General features: G+C 52.5%; 9 protein-coding genes across 9 annotated transcripts; 6 read left to right on the forward strand and 3 right to left on the reverse strand.

Annotated features, from left to right (window-relative positions):
• Nucleotides 1-1327: 1327 nt before the first annotated feature.
• Nucleotides 1328-4693, forward strand: M409DRAFT_16138 (uncharacterized protein; the record flags this gene model as incomplete). Its single annotated transcript, XM_033803506.1, has 1 exon — nt 1328-4693. The coding sequence occupies one exon, from the start codon at nt 1328-1330 to the stop codon at nt 4691-4693; it is 3366 nt and encodes a 1121-aa protein (XP_033674757.1).
• An 814-nt stretch (nt 4694-5507) lies between these two features.
• M409DRAFT_48784 (uncharacterized protein) lies at nt 5508-6544 on the forward strand (the record flags this gene model as incomplete). The annotated part of the gene is made up of 4 exons (XM_033811041.1): nt 5508-5574; nt 5628-5737; nt 5788-6181; nt 6243-6544. 4 exons carry the CDS (start codon nt 5508-5510, stop codon nt 6542-6544), a joined length of 873 nt encoding a protein of 290 aa, XP_033674758.1.
• Nucleotides 6545-6752: 208 nt separating this feature from the next.
• On the reverse strand, nt 6753-8493 carry M409DRAFT_62103 (uncharacterized protein; the record flags this gene model as incomplete). Its single annotated transcript, XM_033815019.1, has 2 exons — nt 6753-8023; nt 8160-8493. 2 exons carry the CDS (start codon nt 8491-8493, stop codon nt 6753-6755), a joined length of 1605 nt encoding a protein of 534 aa, XP_033674759.1.
• Nucleotides 8494-9023: 530 nt separating this feature from the next.
• On the forward strand, nt 9024-10754 carry M409DRAFT_62104 (uncharacterized protein; the record flags this gene model as incomplete). The annotated part of the gene is made up of 3 exons (XM_033815020.1): nt 9024-9696; nt 9768-10532; nt 10585-10754. The coding sequence occupies 3 exons, from the start codon at nt 9024-9026 to the stop codon at nt 10752-10754; spliced, it is 1608 nt and encodes a 535-aa protein (XP_033674760.1).
• Nucleotides 10755-12110: 1356 nt separating this feature from the next.
• Nucleotides 12111-12866, forward strand: M409DRAFT_48787 (uncharacterized protein; the record flags this gene model as incomplete). The annotated part of the gene is made up of 2 exons (XM_033811042.1): nt 12111-12344; nt 12396-12866. The coding sequence occupies 2 exons, from the start codon at nt 12111-12113 to the stop codon at nt 12864-12866; spliced, it is 705 nt and encodes a 234-aa protein (XP_033674761.1).
• Nucleotides 12867-13176: 310 nt separating this feature from the next.
• M409DRAFT_62105 (uncharacterized protein) lies at nt 13177-13830 on the reverse strand (the record flags this gene model as incomplete). Its single annotated transcript, XM_033815021.1, has 2 exons — nt 13177-13420; nt 13472-13830. 2 exons carry the CDS (start codon nt 13828-13830, stop codon nt 13177-13179), a joined length of 603 nt encoding a protein of 200 aa, XP_033674762.1.
• A 224-nt stretch (nt 13831-14054) lies between these two features.
• Nucleotides 14055-16346, forward strand: M409DRAFT_16143 (uncharacterized protein; the record flags this gene model as incomplete). The annotated part of the gene is made up of 1 exon (XM_033803507.1): nt 14055-16346. The coding sequence occupies one exon, from the start codon at nt 14055-14057 to the stop codon at nt 16344-16346; it is 2292 nt and encodes a 763-aa protein (XP_033674763.1).
• Nucleotides 16347-17440: 1094 nt separating this feature from the next.
• On the forward strand, nt 17441-18537 carry M409DRAFT_48790 (uncharacterized protein; the record flags this gene model as incomplete). Its single annotated transcript, XM_033811043.1, has 2 exons — nt 17441-17837; nt 17891-18537. The coding sequence occupies 2 exons, from the start codon at nt 17441-17443 to the stop codon at nt 18535-18537; spliced, it is 1044 nt and encodes a 347-aa protein (XP_033674764.1).
• A 193-nt stretch (nt 18538-18730) lies between these two features.
• Nucleotides 18731-20311, reverse strand: M409DRAFT_48791 (uncharacterized protein; the record flags this gene model as incomplete). The annotated part of the gene is made up of 4 exons (XM_033811044.1): nt 18731-18925; nt 18978-19147; nt 19199-19381; nt 19429-20311. The coding sequence occupies 4 exons, from the start codon at nt 20309-20311 to the stop codon at nt 18731-18733; spliced, it is 1431 nt and encodes a 476-aa protein (XP_033674765.1).
• Nucleotides 20312-20800: the final 489 nt, after the last annotated feature.

Raw genomic sequence — 20800 nt, forward strand, 5'->3', positions numbered from 1 at the left:
TCCCTTTCAGATGGACACCACGTGCGCGTGGTTGGTGAGGTGTCATCGGTGAATTGGACACTCGTTCTGCTTACATTGTGGTTGTTGTAAAAGCGCCGAAGATCTGGGAGGCTGTCTCACCTTCACTTCGTGGGCATCTCGTATGTGACGGTAGGATGGGACGGTCAGAAAGAGCTTGGATGTCCTTGGTCACATGGCCATATCTCTCTTGGACGCGGAGGGCATTCTTCGATACGACCGAGGGCTAGTCAACTCGAAGACGTGCCCTATCTTGCGCAAGAGCAGTGATTGGAGCTTCCAACACGGACACGGGGAGTGATGGTCGGCCAAGAGTCTCTGCCTATCGGTGGTTCGCGTTGACGTTGCGTACGCCGTACAGGCCATCTACCCTTCGTCATTGTTTCCAATTTCGAGGCTCGCCAAGATAAGCACTAGGTGACAGAACGCCTGCAAGAGCGTGTTGCCCAGATGCTCGTCGAACATGCTGGTTGTTGTGAAGTCATGGAAGATTCTTGAAGGAGAAGGGGGAGGCCATACCAGAAGCGCCACCAGCAGTCTTGCCAAGGACCTTGAAGATTGGAATGTCCTTGAATAGCGCAATAATGGGAAAGAGACGGCGATGAAGAGACATGCCGAGCGTTTGTTTCTTCTTCATGTAATGTTGTGGGAGGATCCTGGGACAATGAAAGGGCGCCTACTACAGACAACCACTCACAGGCTCAAGACTCGCCTTGGAGACGGTGTGGATGGATCATATCCTTGAAGGCAGGACTATCACGATCCGACTGACTCGTGGGTGTCGATTCTCCTTCATGACTTGGATCGCTGCGATGCCAGAGTGCGTCTTGCTCTCGACAAAATCGACGTAGTTTTGATCGCTGCAGACAGCGTCGGTGGCACGAGGCCAGGACCAAGATCTCGTTTTGTCTTCCATGAAAGCTGCATGTTGTAGCTATGACCTCCATAACTTTGTATCCATTGGTGGCAGGTGCGAGGAAGCAAGGTCAAGAGTCGACGAAGGCATTGAAGCTGTTGTTCGAGACGTCTGGTGTGGCGCGACTTTGCGGCTTAGAACGTAATACCTTCATACGAGCCCGTGTATGTGATGCCCATCAATGACCGTCGCCTTGGATGTGATTGTGCTTGTCTGTGTTTCGAAGTGTGTTGTGATGGAGGAGACGAAGTGCATGTGTTTGCTCGGGCGGTGGCAGAATGCAAGCGACGCCGCCGCGATGACGCATTGCGGAGTCTCGAATTGGACGACTTCTAAAGAAACACAACCACCTTGTTGCCCTCTCCTCCATCACAACAACCTCTGCAGGACAACATGAAACAGAGATTCTCGTCCTTGGACGTCAGAGTCATCGCTCACGAGCTCTCAAACGCACTGGTCACCCTTCGCCTTGCCAACGTCTACGATCTCTCCTCGCGCATCTTCCTCCTCAAGTTCGCCAAACCAGATCATCGAGAGCAGCTCATTGTCGACTCAGGCTTCCGTTGCCATCTCACCAGCTTTGCTCGAGCGACTGCATCCGCGCCCTCACCGTTCGTTGCTAGATTACGCAAATTTCTACGAACGAGACGTTGCACAGCTGTCAAGCAGATCGGCACCGACCGAGTCATCGAGATCGAGTTCTCAGATGGCTCGTACAGGCTGTTCCTCGAGTTCTATGCTGGCGGCAATATTGTCCTCACCGACAACGAGCTCACGATACTGGGACTGCTGCGTTCAGTGAACGAAGGCGAAGAGCATGAGCAATATAGGCTTGGGCTGAAATACAACCTCTCGTTGAGACAGAACTATGAGGGAGTGCCGGAATTGACCCGCGAGAGGCTAAAAGATGGACTGGAAAAGGCAGTACAAAAGCAGCAAGCGGAGGCGCAAAAGCCTGGGAAAAAGCCCAAGAAGAAAGCAGGCGATGCTCTCAGGAGGGCGTTGGCTGTAACTACAACCGAATTCCCACCCATCCTGATTGACCATGCCTTGCATGTCACAGGTGTGGATCGTACAATAGAGCCCGAGCAGGTCATCGCGAGCGATGCACATATAGATCAGGTTCTGGCGGCTCTAGAGGCGGCCAAGAAGGTGATCGCGGACATCACTTCCGCAGAGACGGCCAAGGGATATATTCTCGCAAAGCGTAAAGCGCCTCGAGAAGGTGACGAGGCTGCCGATTCCTCTCAAAATGTCATGTATGACGATTTCCACCCTTTCAAGCCTGCACAATTGGAAAGCGAAGCTTCTAATGTCTTCATTGAGTTCGAGGGCTTCAACAGGACAGTCGACGAGTTCTTCTCTTCAATTGAAGGCCAAAAGCTCGAGTCACGCCTACAAGAACGAGAGGACAATGCCAAGCGCAGGATTGAACAGGCTCGACAGGAGCAAGAAAAGCGCATCGAAGGACTGCAGAACGTGCAGGAGCTGAATGTACGCAAAGCGCAGGCCATCGAGGCGAATGTGGAGCGAGTCGAGGAAGCTGTAGCTGCAGTCAATGGTCTTGTCGCTCAAGGCATGGACTGGGTCGATATCGGACGGTTGATCGAGAATGAGCAGGCCAGACACAATCCAGTCGCTGAGCTGATCAAGCTACCACTCAAGCTGCACGAGAACACGGTCACCCTTCTTCTATCAGAACTGAACGATGCTGAGGACGATGTTATGGCGAACGAGACGGACAGTGAGCCTTCAGACAGCGAGGATGAGGATGCTCAAGCGACTCCGAGGCGAGCTACCAGAACTGAGGACAAGCGCCTCACTGTCGATATCGATCTTGCAGCATCCGCTTGGTCAAATGCACGACAGTATTACGATCAGAAACGAACGGCGGCTGTGAAGCAGGAGAGGACGGCGCAAGCATCGCAGAAAGCCTTGAAATCTACCGAACAGAAAGTGTTGGCCGATTTGAAGAAAGGACTGAAGCAGGAGAAAGATATTTTGCGCCCAGTCAGGAAGCAGTTCTGGTTTGAGAAGTTTATTTACTTCGTTTCTTCGGATGGCTACTTGGTCCTTGCCGGCAAAGACGCACAGCAGAACGAAATCATGTACCGGCGATACCTCAAGAAAGGCGATGTATACGTCCATGCTGACATGCACGGTGCGGCGACCGTGATGATCAAGAACAACCCGGCGACGCCCGAAGCACCTATCCCACCTTCTACTCTGTCGCAAGCAGGTAATCTGGCAGTGTGCACCAGCAGTGCCTGGGACAGCAAGGCTGTCATGTCGGCTTGGTGGGTCAATGCAGATCAAGTGTCCAAGACCGCTCCTACTGGCGAGTATCTGACGACTGGAGGCTTCATGGTGCGCGGAAAGAAGAATTTCCTGCCGCCGGCGCAGCTGTTGCTTGGCTTCGCGATCATGTTTCAGATCAGCGAGGAGAGCAAAGCAAGGCACGTCAAGCATCGCCTTATGCAGCGGCCGGAAGACTATCTCGCCACACCAGACCTCACTGATGGAGAGACGATTGCCGAGTCTTCTATCGCTGGCGATGACAATGAGAGTGAAAGCGACGATGACGATTTCCCAGACGCTGGTCCTGCGCCAAGGATCGAGGAAGACGAAGACGATGAATTTCCTGATGCGGCGCCTCAGCAAGAGCAATTCTCCAGCGATGAATCACCAGAGATGCAGCGGGAGAGAACGTACGGATCTTACGAGGACGAGGAGACGGAGTACCGCTCAGGTCAACATAACCCTCTGCAGGCTGGTACCTCAAGACCTGAAGTAGTCAACGGGGAACATGACGATGAGCATGATGACGACGAAAGCCACGACGAAGAGGAAGATGAGCAGGGAGAGGAGGGCGCTGATCTCGACCGTGAGAATACTGAGTCTACCCTCACTCCTGGAGACACAGCTACACCCACCGAAGCCGATGATGCGGAACAGGACGGTGATACAGAGGCACCTCAGTTGACTAATCGAGAACGCAAGATGAAGAATAGACTAGAGCAAGGGAAGCCGCTGAAGAACGATGCCAAGGTCAAGCCAGCCAAGGGAGCTCGAGGTCGCAAGGGCAAGAACAAGAAGATGGCACAGAAGTATGCTGATCAAGACGACGAAGACCGCGAGTTGGCTATGAAGCTTCTAGGATCTAAAGCGGGCGAGGAGAGGAAGCAAGCGGAAGCACAAGCAAAAGTCGAGAAGAAGGAGAATGCAGAGGATGCCCGTGCTCGTCGAAGAGCTCAGCATGATCGAGCTCAGAGAGAAGGCCTAGAGGCAGAGGAGATTCGACGTCTGAATCTCGAAGAAGGCGTCGAAGCTCTCGATGAGGAAGAGGCGTCGCAACTGACACAATTGGATTCCCTGATCGGCATGCCTCTGCCTGGCGACGAAATCCTCGAGGCGATCCCCATCTGCGCTCCATGGGCAGCTTTGAGCCGCTTCAAGTACAAGGCCAAGATGCAGCCGGGCCAGCAAAAGAAGGGCAAAGCCACGAGAGAGATTCTTGGCAAGTGGACGAAGGACGCGAGTGATCCGAAGAAGATCGATGCTCAGACTCAGGACAGTGAAAAGATCTGGCCGCACGAGGCTGAGCTCATCAAGGGTTTCAAGGAGGCTGAGGTTGTGGGAGTCATACCCGTCAAGTCGGTCCGTGTGATGATGTCTGGAGGCTCTGGCGCGGACAAGGGTAAGGGTGGAGGCCGCGGTGGGAAAGGGGGCAGAGGCGGAAAGGGGTCGAAGAGGCGGTAATGTGGTCCCGAATATCGAGATAGCCTTTCGAAGGTACATCGATGAATCAATTGACCTGACTCGCAATACGGACATGTTACTCCATCGAGTGCGCTGATTAGGAAGGTTTCTAGAAACACGGCCAGGCTTTCCGGGCCATGGTCAAGTTTCACGAAGTCATCTTTGACTTGAGCGCAGAATCATGCTTGAAGCTACCAGCCCACTGGAAGTAATAATAAGACTTGGTCTGTCGGGCCGAGTGTCGGCTTGGAAAGACCTCTTTCGACAGACCGAATGGAAACTTCCTACTAACGTGCTCCCACCGAACTGTCAGACAACTCGAGCCCAGCCAGCTGATTCATGCAGGCCTTTCTACAACTTCGTTACTATTCTCATGCCATTTGTCGAGTGACGTCGAATCACACGCGGGGCTCCGGCGATGAGAATCGGCTTCTCACTGCTCAGTTCCCCGTTCGCTGACCGAGCCATCCAGTCGAATGGCCGGACATCTCGTTATCAAGATTGTCACGCTGACAGCAAGGCTGAAGGAGCTCGTGAGTTTCGTTCGGGCATGAGACGGTGGGATCGAGTGCGTTGATGTGGCGTGCTGGTGGATTTCGGCCCCATCGGGAGGCTGCTGCTGCTTGACCTCACCTCACCTCTTGGACGAGTAACTCTTTTCTAAACGTGTACACTTTGATCTTTGCAAACATTTGAAACGGGCTTGACCAGACGAATTCTCACTGTTCTCGGCCGCTTTGCCTCGATAGTGTTGGGTAGTCACTTGCTTCGTTGAATTCGTCTCTCCTCGACTCTCACCGCTTTTACATCCACCATGGCATCGAAGTTCAGCCCCCAGAACTTGAACGATGTTTCCGGCCTCGTGGCTGTAGTCACAGGAGGTATGTTGAATCTAAATAGCCATGGAGTTCAAGTGCTAATACGCCTATTCCAGGCGGCTCTGGCCTCGGACGCATCATCGCCCACGCTCTGGAAGCCAACGGCGCCAAAGTATTCATCACGGGCCGACGACAGGAGAAGCTGGACGAGGCTGTGAAGGAAGCAGTACGCCTCACATATATCTCCACAAAAGCTCATACTGATGAAATGATAAGACTCACGGCAACATCACCGCCATCCAAGGCAGCACAACCTCCCACGAAGACGTCCAAAAAGCCGTCGACGTGGTCACCAAAGAGACCGGATACATCGACCTCCTAATCTGCAACGCTGGCATGTCAACCGCCGAGAAAGGCGAGAACATCCGTCCGAAGCCCAAGCAGGACTCGACGATTTCTGAGATTCGGGATTACTATTTCAATTACAGGACCCCAACGATCTGGAGGGATACGTTGGAGACGAATGTCGCGGCGACTTTTACGACGTCGATGGCGTTCTTGGAGTTGTTGGATGAGGGGAATAAGCGCAGGGAGAAGGGGAAGCCGACGAGTCAGATTATCGCCGTGGGGAGTGCTGGGGGGTTGTTGAGGTTTACCGATCCATTCATTTGTATGTCTTCTCGCCTTTTTGACTTTCAAGATGGTGCATTGTGGCTGATTTTTGTTTTCAGACAACGCATCGAAAGCTGGAATCCATCACTTGATGAGGAACCTGGGCAATTTCCTGGTTCCACATGACATCCGTACGAACATCATTGCGCCTGGATGGTTCCCGTCGGACATGACAACGGCGGTGGCTAAGGCTTTCGAGGAGACTGATGGCGTTATGCCTCGGACTCTGGTGCCACAGCAACGAATGGGCAATGAGGAGGAGTTGGCCGGTACGGTCTTGTATCTCGCGTCGAAAGCTGGGGGCTACTGCAATGGTAACATGATGGTCATCGATGGTGGTGTCTGCCAGAACAATGCCTAAGAGGTTGATGCTGGGTGTGGCTGAATTTCAATATTCGCTCCATAGATGGCCTAAGCTACATGAATATGAACGCTATGTGACGAAATCATGCGCGCTCATCATGCGCGCTCATTGCTGCCAAAGAGACTGCAGTTACCACAAATAGTGTTAATCCTTCTGTCGTTCAGCTGTCAAATTCAGTCGTCCAACGTTGTTAGTAGTGAAGCTTTCACTTCAAACTCACGATGTCGCCACCATCGTAATCAATACCGAACGTGTTCAGCAGATTCTTCGCTGCGGTCTCTCCAGTAGCGAAAGCGCCATGTACGCAGCCATTAGCGACCATGGTGCAATGCTCGCCTGCAAATTGCAGACGAGAGTCCTTGTGGTTCTCCAGAGCGTCCATCAGCAGCTCGGGTTCATCGCCGACCTTATCGGCAGAGTACGTGCCGAATCCTGCGAATGGATCGCGGGACCACGCTGTCGTCTCCACGTTCAGAAGTGGAGGCAGCTTCTTGTATGGTTCTGTCCGGAAGAGCTTGAAGAGTGGCTCGAAAAACTTGTAAATCTGTCGTTTGTCTGTCATGGCCTCGATGCGTTGGGTCAAAGGCTCGGCAACCTGGACACATAATTCATTCGCACCCGTCATGATCCACAAATTTATTGTCACGGTTGCGTATTTCAGGCAAGAATCAGGTTCTGTCAAGCTGTCAGAGCTTGCAGATGATCCGTAGAGTTCTTCGTTAAGAGCCGGTGGAGATGGGTAGAACATGAACTGGTCGTTGTCCTTGCTCCAGAAGACATCGGCGAACTCAAAGAAGATCTTGCCAAGAGCCCCGTAGCTGAAGCTTGATATTCCTTTCTGCATGTCGGCTGGCAGGGGTGGGCTAAACGAGACCAGGTCATGGCGAAGTACGCCGAGAGGGAGGGTAGAGACCACAGCGTCTGCCTCGATGCTCGCGGTGCGTCCTTCTGTGTCGTGGCAGTCGACAACGCAAGAACTGGATCCGTCCTCGCTCCAAGTGATGCGGTCCACGATATGTTCCAAGCGAATGGTTCCTGGTCTCTCAAGCAGGGATTCCGCTGTCCACTTCACGACGTGATCATAGCCACCCTTCATGTAAAGGTTTCTCTCAGTGATGAAATAGCTGAGATGCTTCGAACTCGTGAGCTCGGTCGCCGTTCCCAACCACAGTTCGACTTCTTTAGCTGCCTGGGGAGCCCATAGTCGCTCGTCATCGGTGATAAGCTCATGGTTTCGTACAAATTCGTTCACAAAATCAGCGACGCTTCGGTCTGGCGCATTCGGATTTGTCTCATAAAACCATTCACAATGATCGGCAAATTCGTCCGCCACCTTCTTGGCTTTGAATTGGGAGCCAGCTCGTCCTTCTTCTGTGAAGTACAGAGGAAGGCCGTCATCATAGTAGTAGTCTATTTTCAATTTGGAGATGAGTTTGACAAGGCTGTTCTGAGAGGTTTCGTGGAGCCAAGCGGCGCCTACATGGGTGATTTTGAGTTAGCAGGAGGAAACCAAGGTTCCCTGGAGGTGATGAAGCCTTTTCACAGCCATCAACAGACCTACGCAGGTCTGCAGCTCAGGTTCAGCTACAATTTGTGTCATTGCAGCACTAACCAATGTCACGAACGCCCTTCTCCGTGCGGTAGGTGTGGATTCTGCCGCCGATTCTATCTCGCCCCTCGAGGAGGATGACTTCGAGGCCATGGCGCTGGAGAACCGCTGCCGCACGCAACCCGGATATACCGGCGCCTACCACAATGACCTTTTTCGTGTTGGACTCCGGTCCCAGGCTGCCAGTGTGCGAGGCTGGCATCTCCATCAGGGAGGTCGGACCGCTGAGGGAGAGAGAGGCTGCGTTCTCGCTCACACCCAGGCCGGAGTCACAATTGGAGGGTTTCTCGGGGGTACTGTCCGGTATAGACCGCGTCATATGGTAGAGGTTCGACATTTTGCGCTGGCAAGTTGACATTCGGCTGAGGGTGTCCTTTGTGGTGAGTCTGAGCACCGGCGCTGTCTGTGCCGCTGACACTTGTTGATGTCTGGTGGAAGAGAGGAAGAGAAGCAGCGCGGACAAGTCTCCTTTGCTGCCCGGTTTTAGGCTCACACTCGGCCCTTCCGATGCCATGTGGGTTTAGCGAGGTGTGGCATGCTAGCCTTGTGTGGGATAGTGCAGTTCTCTGTCCTCCAACGGCTGAACGGCCTTGCCGCGCCAACGGCGAACAACAACGCACGGGTGCCATTGATAAGAAAAATCCTACGCGCGTCCGCACTGTTTCTTTCCTTCTTCTTCTTCTGCACCGCCGCGATATGTATGAGTTGGGATTCGTTGGAGAGTTCGTCGTTGGCACGGTCAAGTAACAAGAGGTACAAGTTACCACCACACAAGAACGACGGATCCATACAAGGTGTGGTGGTACATTTTGCCACACGACGAAAACTTCAGGCTGAGGGTGTCTGACATCCACATTCACTGCTGTCATGGCCGACGAGAACGGCCAGCTGCTTCCGGGCACTATCCAGATGTTCGTGCAAGGAGACAGTGGTGATCTTCGTGATCAGGAATTGACATTGACCCCCCCTCCGACGAACTCACCCAACGATCCTCTGAACTGGTCTCCATGGCGCAAGTATTGGCATGCTGGCTTGGTTCTCTTCATCACGGCGCTTACGGCTGCAACATCAAATGACGCTGGGGCCGCTGGAGACGGCATGAAGGACGAACTAGGCATCAGCTACGGTGTGGCCAATACTGCTGCTGGTGTATTATTCCTTGCGATCGGCTACTGGACGCTCTTGGCCAGCCCAATGCCGTGGCTCTATGGACGAAGAATCCAGTATTTGATATGCATCCTGTGGTCAATCATTGGATCCATATGGTTTGCAAGGATTCAGACTGTTCAGGACTCAATTTGGAATCAAATGTTTGTTGGGGCTTCAGAATCATGTGCAGAGGCTTTGGCGCAGCTCTCCTTGTCAGACCTGTTCTTCCAGCATCGGCGCGGTTTGGTCTTAGGTCTTTACATCTTGGCCACGTCGATTGGAACCTTCCTCGGTCCATTGGTTGCTGGGTACATTGCAATCGACAACTGGCGCTGGGTTGGATGGACGAGTGTCATTATATCTGGGTGTACGCTCGTTGTCTTCTATTTTGGTATGTTATGAACAGCTTGAGCGAAGTCTCCGAGATCTTTTCAGGAATTGCGTGTACTAATTGTAGATCAGGATTGGAAGAAACCTCGTTCCACCGTGAAGCCATCCTGGGTCGCCATGTAGGTGGCCGAGCTTCGCAGGTTCTTGATGAAGAAAAGAAGACCGAAGCAGGACCAGATGCCAGGATATCCACCGAGAGTCTAAACCAACCACCGGACCGGAAGAAAACGTATCGCGAACGTATTGCTCTTATTACCCCAGCTCCAAACATGTATGGATGGGGCATCCAGCAGTACTTCCAGCGTTTATACTATACGCTTCGCGTGTTTATGTTCCCTGCAGTCCTGTACTCAGGCCTCCAATGGGGCGCTCAAGACGCTTGGCTAACATTCTACTTGACTGTAGAGGAGGATAATTACTATGACCCACCGTGGAACTACTCAAACCAAGCGGTTGCCATAATGAACATTCCAACTCTCATTGGAGCCGTCATTGGATGTATCTATGGTGGTTGGTTCTCAGACGTTTTCGTCCGTTGGATGGCCAAGCGACCAGGTCGAAATGGCATCTCGGAAGCTGAAGATCGCCTTTGGCTACTCCTGGCTTCAGCAGTCATCAATCCCGCAGGTTTGATGTTGTTCGGAATTGGATCAGCTAAGGACTGGAGCTGGCCGGGCCCCTACATAGGCCTTGCCATGACCGGGTTTGGATTTGGTTGCGCTGGGGATCTTTCCATGGCGTATCTCATGGATGCTTATCCGGATATGGTCCTTGAAGGTATGGTTGGCGTTGCTGTCATCAACAACAGCTTGGCTTGCATTTTTACTTTCACATGCAGTAAGTATTCCCCAACACTCAACGTTTGTCCGCAAGCTGACAGCTATCAAAGGTTATTGGATCGACGCTAGCGGCCTGGCTGGAACTTTTATCGGCATTGGTGTTCTTTCGTTCGCTTTCCAGATGACGACCGTGCCAATGATGATCTGGGGCAAGACGTTCAGGAGGTGGACTTACCAGAAGTACCAGCGATTTCTGTATCTGCGTGACGGAGAGCAATGACTATATGTACGAACATTGGCAGCTAATCAGGTACGCGACGAATGCAAGCAGTCTTGCTGCTCGGTATCTCGTACATACAACACGATGGCTACTCCTGTTCTTGCCAGTGCTCCCCTCCATTCTACATCGATGTGCTCATCCCAGATCACTTCACCGAGTCACTAGGGCTCACGGAACCAATCGTACGCTGGACCAACATCCTCAACCACGCCCTCGAAGATCCAGTCCAGGCCGACAGACCTCATTTGCCGCTCGATCCATCTCATATATTCCCGCGACCTATCCTCGAAAGTAACACTTCCCCCATTTATGCCCTGGCCCACAACTTTCCCCCGACCGTCTTCGGAACTATACACAAGAGCTCCAGTGGTGCGCACTCTAATGTGAGCCGTGCGGGCTGCTAACATATGCAAAAGCGAACTGCTGGGGTGAATGTCTTTGAGGACTGCGTGACACATCTGCAAGGTGAGATCGTGGTCCATGACGCGCTCATGCTGGAGGCAGGCTCTGACTAGCAGCATCGTGACATTGTTGAGAGCCCGAACTCCATATCTCCGGCTTGTCACTCTCAGGTCCATGATGAAGGCTAACTCGTGCCAGAGCCACCTTTTGTCGAAATCCATGTCAATTATGTTCTTGAGCTGGAGCCGGGAGTTCTGGAAGCCGTATATGTGTCTGAGCATCGTCTCGACGACATCAGGATTCTCGGGTATGCGGATGCGAATTCGACCTGGAATCAAAGATCCGCTGGGCAAAGTGCATTTCCTTTTGACCGATTCTTGGGCCGACGAGACGACGTCTTTGTGGACGCGGAACACTCACACGCACTGTGCACCGGCTTCGATGCGTAGGTTGGAATCTTTCGGGTTGTCGAACATCGAACGCAGCACGCCTGGGTTATAGTTGGGGGACATTGCGAGATTCTCAACCCACAGTAGTGATGTTTGAAGGCCTTATTCTTGTACTCATTTATACCTTCCCAGAACTCAAAGCCTCAGCAAACGTCGAATGAGCTCAAGATGGCGATCGCTTTCTAGCGCACTCGAAATTAAAGACCTGTTGGCAAAGCGTAGACTAAGCTGAGAAGTGAACAAAAAAGTGAACAAGGCAGTACAAGAAAGTGAAGAGGAAGTAAAAGGAGGCGTAAAAGAAGAAGTGAATAGCGAAGTGCAGGGAGGAGTGAAAGACAAGTCAAAAAGAGAAGTAAGTAGAAGAGTAGAGCGTGCAGTAAAGGTGCCAGTAAAGCGAGAAGTAATGCCTCCTAAAGAAAGTGTTTGCGTCTAACAGGAATATCCATCTTAAAAGCGCCTCCCGCTGGAAACGAAGCCAGCAAAAAGTTTCCTCAACACCTGGATTATGGGTACCGCCAGTATTGCATCGCGACAAACACAGCAAGATCAAAGCAGCCAAACCAGTGTCGTTCATCAGATGTTCCAAGGCTTGACAGTTTCGCAGACGTTCCTACCAAGTCGAACCTCCGATTTCGAGATTCGGATAGCCAACAATCCAGCCCGGTTCGCAATGCACTCTGACGTTCTATCGAGGGTCTCGAGGTATTTCGCCACTGTCTGTGACAAGAACAAGTTCGAAGTGAGTACCACCTCCTTTCTGACCAATAGCTCTTATCCTAACAAGTCTCAGGAAGGCAAGACTGGCAGTGTCGTACTGGAGCATGACGAAGATGTTGTTGAACGGCTTTTGCGCTTCATCTACCAGCTACCTGTGGATTGGCTGACTTTTGGTGACGAGGATTTCTCGTCTCCATCCACGAGCCAGCAAAATTACTTGGATTTGATGCGTCTCCGCGAGGCAGCCGACTATTACGAACTGCAAGACATGCACGTCGAGACCACCAGGGCTATCAGGGCGGTCTTCGACGGTGTGAAGCAGCCGGATACGTTGACCTGGATGGGCCGTGACGCGCATGAGAGTGGACATTTAGCAGGGCATGCCGTGCTCTGGGAAATTCAGAATGAGACCAGGAAGCGAATTTTGGAGATCGTGCGGGACCGTGAGGCGTGGTCGAATGTGTATGCGAACGAGGAGTACGTCAAGAAGGTCACATGTGGACTGGCAGGATGTAATAGCTGTCGAAGAGCTGTACCTCATTGAGATTGAGATACACCAGCACCGCGTGGAACGATCTCTGGCCCGGGAGTATCTTACGACCATCATTGAACTGCGGCCATTGGCGAATCTCGTTCTGGATTCCTGTCACGGCTTGCTTGTGTTCGTCACAAAGCAAGTTCGATATGATCCTGTTGACTTTTGTCATCGTATCCATTCGATCATACAAGCTTTAGCTGCCTCCCATCCCAAGCCACTCTGGTCATTTCTATCCCGTGCCTGATCTTTATAACTCCTGAACGCCAACGCTATGCAGTGGCCGCCACAACCATCTGGATCGGATGCCATGCATCTTCTACAGGCCTTGTCGTAACCGCTCGCCCAGCTTTTGCTTTCCGAATTGGTAGATTTTGAGAAGGCCCTCTTCGCTTAGATCAATGCCTTGCATGTTCGGAATGTCCTGAACAGGAGGTCGGCTGACTCTGCTGGCAACTATCACGGGGTCCGTCTCGAGAATGATCCCATCATCTACAATTTCGTCGATACAGAGGGATGCGAGATCGTAGTTCTCAATGAGGGTGCGCTTGTCGACCGAGTTCCTGGGTTTAGTCAGTGTACTGCTTGAACTCGAATGAGCACGGCGAACTCACTTGAGCAGAATGTTCAAGCTGTCTCTCAGAGCCAAGATCACGTTGTACAGCATGATCTCATTCTCATCTGCGCCGCCAACCACGTAAAGCATGACATCTGCCTCCATCTTGAACACCACCACTCGGTTGTCGTACAAAATGACATCGCTCGTCTGCTTTGCGGTCTTCTCCAATAGGCCTTTCTCGAAAGCTTTTTGGTCCTTCACGTTCGGGTACGGGTTCGCGCCTGGGTAGTTGTTGCCCTGGGCATTCTGGGGAATATGCGGGGGGCTGTAGTATTTCGCCAGGATGCGCGAGGAGTCGTCGGTGGAGAGAATCAGGACGGCGTTAACCGAGAACAGCGACATATTGGGCGACATGATTGCGTTGTGGGTGTTCGAGCAGGAAGAAGGGGAGGTTTTGGCGCAGCGTCAGTGGTGTTCGTGGACTATTCACATGCAATGTTAACAGCTGGAAGGGTGAGGTCGAGAGTAGCGGTCTTGGCAAGCACGGACTCGCTCGGGTTTTGGTTAGCTCTTAACCAAAATTTGATTCGGAATCGAAACCTTCATTCACGTCACGTCTCACAACGCGTCCCTGAAGAATGCTTTCATCGCGCATTCGGCGAGTGCAACAAGAGCTTCAATCTCATCAGAACTGGCTGAGATCATTTACTGGTACCCACTGGACTCACCAGTTCCACCCCTCGAACCGACGAACATTTTCCAGCAGCCATGTCGGCGCGGAAGCACAGAAACAGAAGCAGAAGCAATTCTTCGGAAAGCCGCGCACGGCATGGCAAAAGAAGCAGAGGCGCAATCAGGATCGAGTACAGCATGTCGCTTTAGGCACACTGTCGCAGAAAGAGGAGCTGCTACAGGCAGTTAAGGACTATGATATCAAGCAGGTCGCTGCACTTTACGCGAGCCTGCCCGAGAAGAAGCCACTGACCCCCGAGGACCTCTTTGCACTTGCGCAATGCGTGCACCAATGCCTTCGTCAGGAGACGTACAAGGTCTTGCAGACGAAGGAGCGTGAGGATTTGAATGAGATCGTAGCGTTCGCAACGCAGCTGGTGAAGGACATCCGGAAAGAACGTCTACTTCCACACATATATGCCCATGTCCATCTACTGGGCGTTTTCAAAGAGAGCGGGACTTACGATGGTGGTATCAAGTTTTGGGAATGGCTCCAAGCTCAAGACGAGGAATATGTCAATGCTGACGTCTACTCTGTTGCGATCGATCTGCTGGCTCGGACTGGAACACCTCTCGAAGAGCTGGAGCAACTCTATGAGGATGCATTGGCTCGCTTTCCTGGAACATTCAACGCCTACCACCTTTCGCCCAATGCTATACTTGAAGATCGGGAGCACGAGTTTCCAGTGAAAGGCGTCCCAATGTCTTTGCTACTGTCAATTACGGTGGCCAGGCTGCTTGGAGGGGACTCGCACAAAGCGTATTTGGCGTTCGATACCGCGTTACGACTCTATCCAACTACAGCTCCAACGCGCTTCTTTGCCATTTTCAAGGACGAGCGACCCCTTTCCGAGTTTTTCACGGTGTTTGCCATTGCCTGCCGGGCTGGAATACAGTTGCCTGTTGCATATTATAAACTACTCGTGTCGCGCCTGCGCCAAAGTTCTGATCTCAAATCTGTATCTGTCCACCTATCCGCTCTAAGAGCTATGTTGGCTGCAACGCATCTACAGTTTGGAGCAAAGGGCACAATACACGCAAATACCGTCAACGAATTGACCATTGCCGTCATTCAGACTGTCCGACTGCCGAGTCTTTCTTCCCTGGAAGCAAAGGAGCGTAGAGAACTGGTGGATGAGATCCTTGGGATGGTCAAACAGATGCTTGGCATATTTGCGCGGTACGGTGCTTTGCCCGGAGAAGCTCTCTTCAACTCAATCATCACGAACATTGGGGGATTCTCCGGCGACAAGAGTGTCATCAGCATTGCATTGGCAGATATGAAGGCTCTGGAGATAGAAGCTTCAGACATTACTCGACGAAGCATCTTGATCGCCGCTGGCGTGATGCAGGACGCAGACCTTCTGCAAAGTTCTTGGAAGGACATATCGGAATCACGGGGCAAGAGAAACGCCTGTCCAGACGTGGCCGATCTTCACGCGCTCGTCACAGCAGCACGCCGTGCCAATCTGATCGATTTCGCGAGAAACCAACTCGAGTTAGTGAAGGAGAGCATCGATGCGAAGGACCACGCAGTATTTGAAGATCGGTTCGCAAAGTCGCCCGACGAGCCGGAGAAAAGCGATGCCTCACTTGATTCCGTCGCCCCTGAAATCTCTGAGGGTATTGCTGGCTTGAAAAAAGAGATCGCTGACCTGGACTCGGCCACTAAAGACCGTTCATCGGTACAGGACTTGAGTGGAAAGTCTTTGTCCATGGCCTTGATACCGCCACCAGACTGGTTGCGGCTGTCGTACGAAGAGATGCGTAACCTATACGATGAGTTTACCACGGAGCAAAGACCAAGCACTTCACCCGCAAAGAATCGTGATGCAGGTGTTACAACTTCGTCGAGCCCACTCCCGGAAAGTCAAGAGTCATCCCCATCACCAGTGAGCACCACGAACATTCCGTTCGGAACCTTGAGATTCCAAAACTGGGAAGCAGTCAACTATCTTCTTTGGCTGTCGAGAAAGCACGACGACGACTATAATTCTGCTGTCGACCGTGCCATCAGTGCTGGCATGCCACCTCCACGACGGCAACGAGGAATGGCGTATGATGAGTTGATGGAGATGCGGCCATTCTCATTCGAAGAGATGCGGCCAAAGATTGGAAGAGAAAGTCCAATCTACCATGCTCGCCTCCACCAAGCCAAGAACGAGGTCTATCGCCTTCGCGACAAAACGACCACTTGATGTGCTGCGGACAAAACAAGAAATCCGCTTGCCTCTCTGGGAAAATGCACACCCGCTTCTCATTCGGTCGCTCTAGATGGCCTTAGATGGCCTTATTAGATGTACCATGCAGGCAAGATGACGAGCGAACGACGGCCAACTTTCACGCGTTGTGCTAAGCAAGCTAACCATTACCGTTCGTCGCTCTCGACCATTTGATAGGTGAATAGCAGTGCCCTGCATACAACTCAATGCACAAGGCTTGGCTTTCCCGCGCGCCGCTGCAGCGCAGTCGATCAGCCCGGCTGTTAGCGCGGATATCGGAGTCGAGTACCCTCCTCGTTCCAGTCAAACTGGAAGATATGCAATTGCCCCCTCTCCAACTTTTCACAAGCGACTCTGCTGCTAATCGCACCACAAGCTGCTTGGACGGCTTAGGATCAATGGGGATGAATATTCCACTTCGAGCGGAACACCAAGGGTACAGCTTCAATCCAGACCTTTCAGTCCCCATCCCCGTCTTTGCCTGGTCCGGAATGTGAGCAAGCGTGAGCAGCCACTGGTAGTATTGAAACGGTCCACAGGGCGATAAAAGCTATCCCATGCGCCACTTGGAATCCTTCGTGGACGCTCTACTCCACTGTCTAGTGCTCGTGAAAATAAGCTACTGACCGCTCCAAGGACGGTGGGCTGACAGCTGAGCATACCACTTTAAAGCAACATGTCAAACTCGCTGCTACGCTGCAAAGAACGCATGCACTGCATCCAACTAGATATCGCCATTAGACGCAACATGCGCTTGAGCATCAAACCACTGTCGAAACTTTTGGGCCGAGTCTCTTGAGCCACGGAAACAGAAAAACACGCGAGTAGTGGCAATGCAACGCAGCAGGTTCCTGCCAGTGTGCAGGATTCGTTCGATTCCTGCAGCACTAGCTTGAAGGTCATCGCCGTGGGGCGCTTCGTCATTAAGCTTGTTCCTGAGAAGTACACTTGCCTTGGAACAGAGACTGCTTATAGCCCTTTTCGGTGCAAAGCTGTACACCGCATTACTATACAATACCTGCGTCATGTCTTGTCTTCGTCGATAAACGCTGCGACCACACTGCTAACCCATGAGCGAAATCATCTTTTTGGATCACGACCGCAGCAAAGATGACGAGTCTCGACGCCAGGTCCGTTCGAAAGCAGCGCAGCATAGCCATAGGTTTGGTCCTCGGAAACCTAAAGCTAGAAAGCCAACGACAAGGCCCTCAGGTAAAAGGAAGGTTTCAGGTTCAGAAGCCTCGTCATCGAGAAGGGGTTCGGCTATCAGCCTCGCAAAAGCAGCGACTTCAGCGAGCAGAGATGTCTCGGAGGACGAGGTGCAGCGAACAGACCACGAGACTCGGCACTCGACTCCCTTGACGGAGCGAAGGGCGTCAATACCACGGCTTGGCTCTTATGCGGACGAACCATTTGACAGCTATCCAGTACCCGCGCAGCCATGGTTTGGAGAAGCTCTCTACAACAGTAAGTCAAGGCTCATATTTCCATCTTGTGACTCGGCCTGAGTGTGAGCATAGTGGGACACTTCATGCGGCGAGGATGGTCGTCCCTGCGAGCAACGCCTGCCGAACAAGACGAAACGTTACTTTGGGTGAGGCGTTTGACTCTTAGCGAACCCGCCTACTTTTATATGAACATGCTCTCGCTCATGGGCGATCTTGTCTCCCGACAACAAAACGATCCCAGACTGCTGGTTTGGTTGACAACGCAAGTCGTCGGTTCCGTGAACGAGGCCTTGAGCGATCCTGCGAGATCCCTCGCAGTCGGCACGGTACTCACCGTGGGCCGACTCGCTCTTCGAGAGATCGTCATTGGGGACATGAACTCTGGCATCACCTATCACCGAACTGCCTTCGCCAGGATGATCGTCATGGCAGGAGGTCTGGACGTTTTGGGACTCCCTCGCTTGGTCCGTTCGCACTTGGGTTGGGCTGATAGACTTATGACCCGCAAGACTGGAATCAAGATATCTCAAATGGAGCCTTCGCTCTTGGATGAGCCTACGTTTGCGGCAAGCGGTATGAATGGCGATGTTGGTGACGATACGAGGGTGCTGGACGCGTATTTGCCTTATCGAACGAGGAAGCCTGGAAGTCCTCCAGCGGAGGCGATGGAAGAAGCAGCCTCCACTGGAATAGAGCGTTCAAGACCGATTGGCCGATGATGCTTCACTTTGCTGCTCACTTTGGGAATCACTTCGTGGCTCACTGTGCGGCTCACTTCTCGGCTCACTTCGCTGCTCACTGTGCAGCTCACTGGACGGTTCACCAATAACTTCAGATTACGTTTCACATTCGTCTTTCTAATCTGCCGACATATCTCTGACAACCCACGTTTGCGGACACAGCATTTCCCGCTCAGACCTTCGCAACCACAACATCATTGATCTGGTCAACGCCGCCCTTTCCATGGTCAAAATCCTCGGCGATGACACTCATCTGCCTATGCGCCTCATCGGTCCTGGCGAAAAGTCGATCGACATCTTCGAGCGCAAGTCCCTTGGTCTCAGGATAGACGAAGTAGATGATCGGGACCCAAGTGGCGTTGAGGACCTATAAGTGGCATCAGAATCGTGAGATGGGACGCGAACAAAGGAGAACTTACAGCGAAAATGATATACGTCTTATAGCCAATGTTGCGAATCGCCGGAGGCGTGATATAGACGATCATGAAGTTGAAGATCCAGTTGCATGCCGTGGAGATGGACGAACCTCGCTGGCGCAGCTTCAGAGGCAGTATCTCGGATGGGTAGACCCATACCGTTGCTTGGAAACCTGGAAAACGTTAACGACCGAAAACCATACTTGACAGATGAAGGCATATACCGATGGTGAAGGCGCCTTGGAAGATGAACAGCATTGCCGCAGCTCCAGCACCACACGACTCAGCGATGGAAGTCTCGTTCTGGACGTTCCAGATAAGACCGGTTTGAACGACCATAACGGCAGCCATCAACGATATCATTGATAAGAAGAGCGGACGACGTCCCATACGGTCGATCAGAAACCCTACCGATGTCAGCATTGGTCGAATCTTTGCTAGATGGATGACTTACAGGGAATAAACGATGCCGCGAAGAACCAAGAGTTCAACGCGCCAGACATGAGGGCGGAGAGGTTCTTGTCGAAGCCCAGACTCTTCTCAAACAGCGTGGAACTATAGTATATCAAACTATTGATGCCCCCAAGCTGCTGAAAAGCCTGAACGCTGCAAGCAATAAGGAACCGCTTGCGAGACTGGATGTCGTCCTCCTTGAGCAAGTCGCCCCATGTGCCGGAACCGATGGATGCTTCGTATGCAACGGTGTTCACAATATCGTTGTGGGTCCTCACGATCGCCTCATCGCTCATCGTCTTGTGGTTAAGACGCGTCAGTACCTCGAGCGCCTCGTCTGGGCGAGAGTGGGCCACCAGCCAGCGTGGGGTTTCCGGCAGGATCATGATGATGAACAGCATTGGCACGAGGAAGATACACTGGAGAATGACCGGTATTCTCCACGCGTAGCTGGGACCACCGGGGATCTTCGCGAATGCGTAGTCGATCCAGTACACCAGCATGATGCCGAAGTTGAGAGTCGAGAGCTGGGCGCAGACATAGATACCTCTGGTGGCTTTGGGCGCGAATTCGGCCATTATGACCGGAGCTGTCGAGTTGATCATGCCCATTCCCAGTCCGCTCACAATTCGAGCAACGATCATGTGAGCTGGGCTGTATGCTGTTGCTTGCAGCAGGGCTCCAGCAATCATGATGATCACTCCGATGAAGACGCTTCGCCGTCGACCCAGCTGTTCCCCAACGAAACTTGTTGCGATGGCACCGAAGAAGCATCCGATCTCGTATATAGCTACTATCAGCGCCAAAAGGTCTGTTCCGGCCTTAGAATCTGTGTCGATGTGAAACGTATTGTCGAAGCTCGCAGTGTTGATCAGCCCGCCCATGAGGCCATTGTCGTAACCGATGAGCAGGAAACGACAAGCAGGTCAGGGTCGCTACCGTATAGAGAAGGGCTTGGCCCTCGAGCTGCAGCCAAGCCATATCGATCGAGTTGCTGATCCTTCGTCCTGATTTCGTTCAGCAGTGTGGTCGAATGCTCATATACTTCCAGAGATTGGTGCTGTGGTCGACTGTCGAAATAGATCGGTCTAGATCCAGGCCTTCTGCAGCCCCTCTTCCACCTCTTTCAACAGCACAGTCGAATCGAATGAAACACGAGATGACTTCACGCAGCCAATGTAAGTGCGGCAACGACGAAGTATATGTGCCCATTCCCCGTGGGAAAGACTGGGGTCGCTGGGCACAGGCCTGTAACTTCGGCCTATTCGCAAGCCCCCTCTGCAGGCTTCCCCTGACCGTGCCCGCCCCCGGATACTGACGGGGAATCGGCCTAGTTGGGAGCTCTACTTCAGGTGGTGGCTGCTCTGCGTCAG

The sequence above is a fragment of the Zasmidium cellare genome (genome assembly GCF_010093935.1).
Source record: "Zasmidium cellare ATCC 36951 unplaced genomic scaffold M409scaffold_1, whole genome shotgun sequence".
NCBI classification, from domain to species: Eukaryota; Fungi; Ascomycota; class Dothideomycetes; order Mycosphaerellales; family Mycosphaerellaceae; genus Zasmidium; species Zasmidium cellare.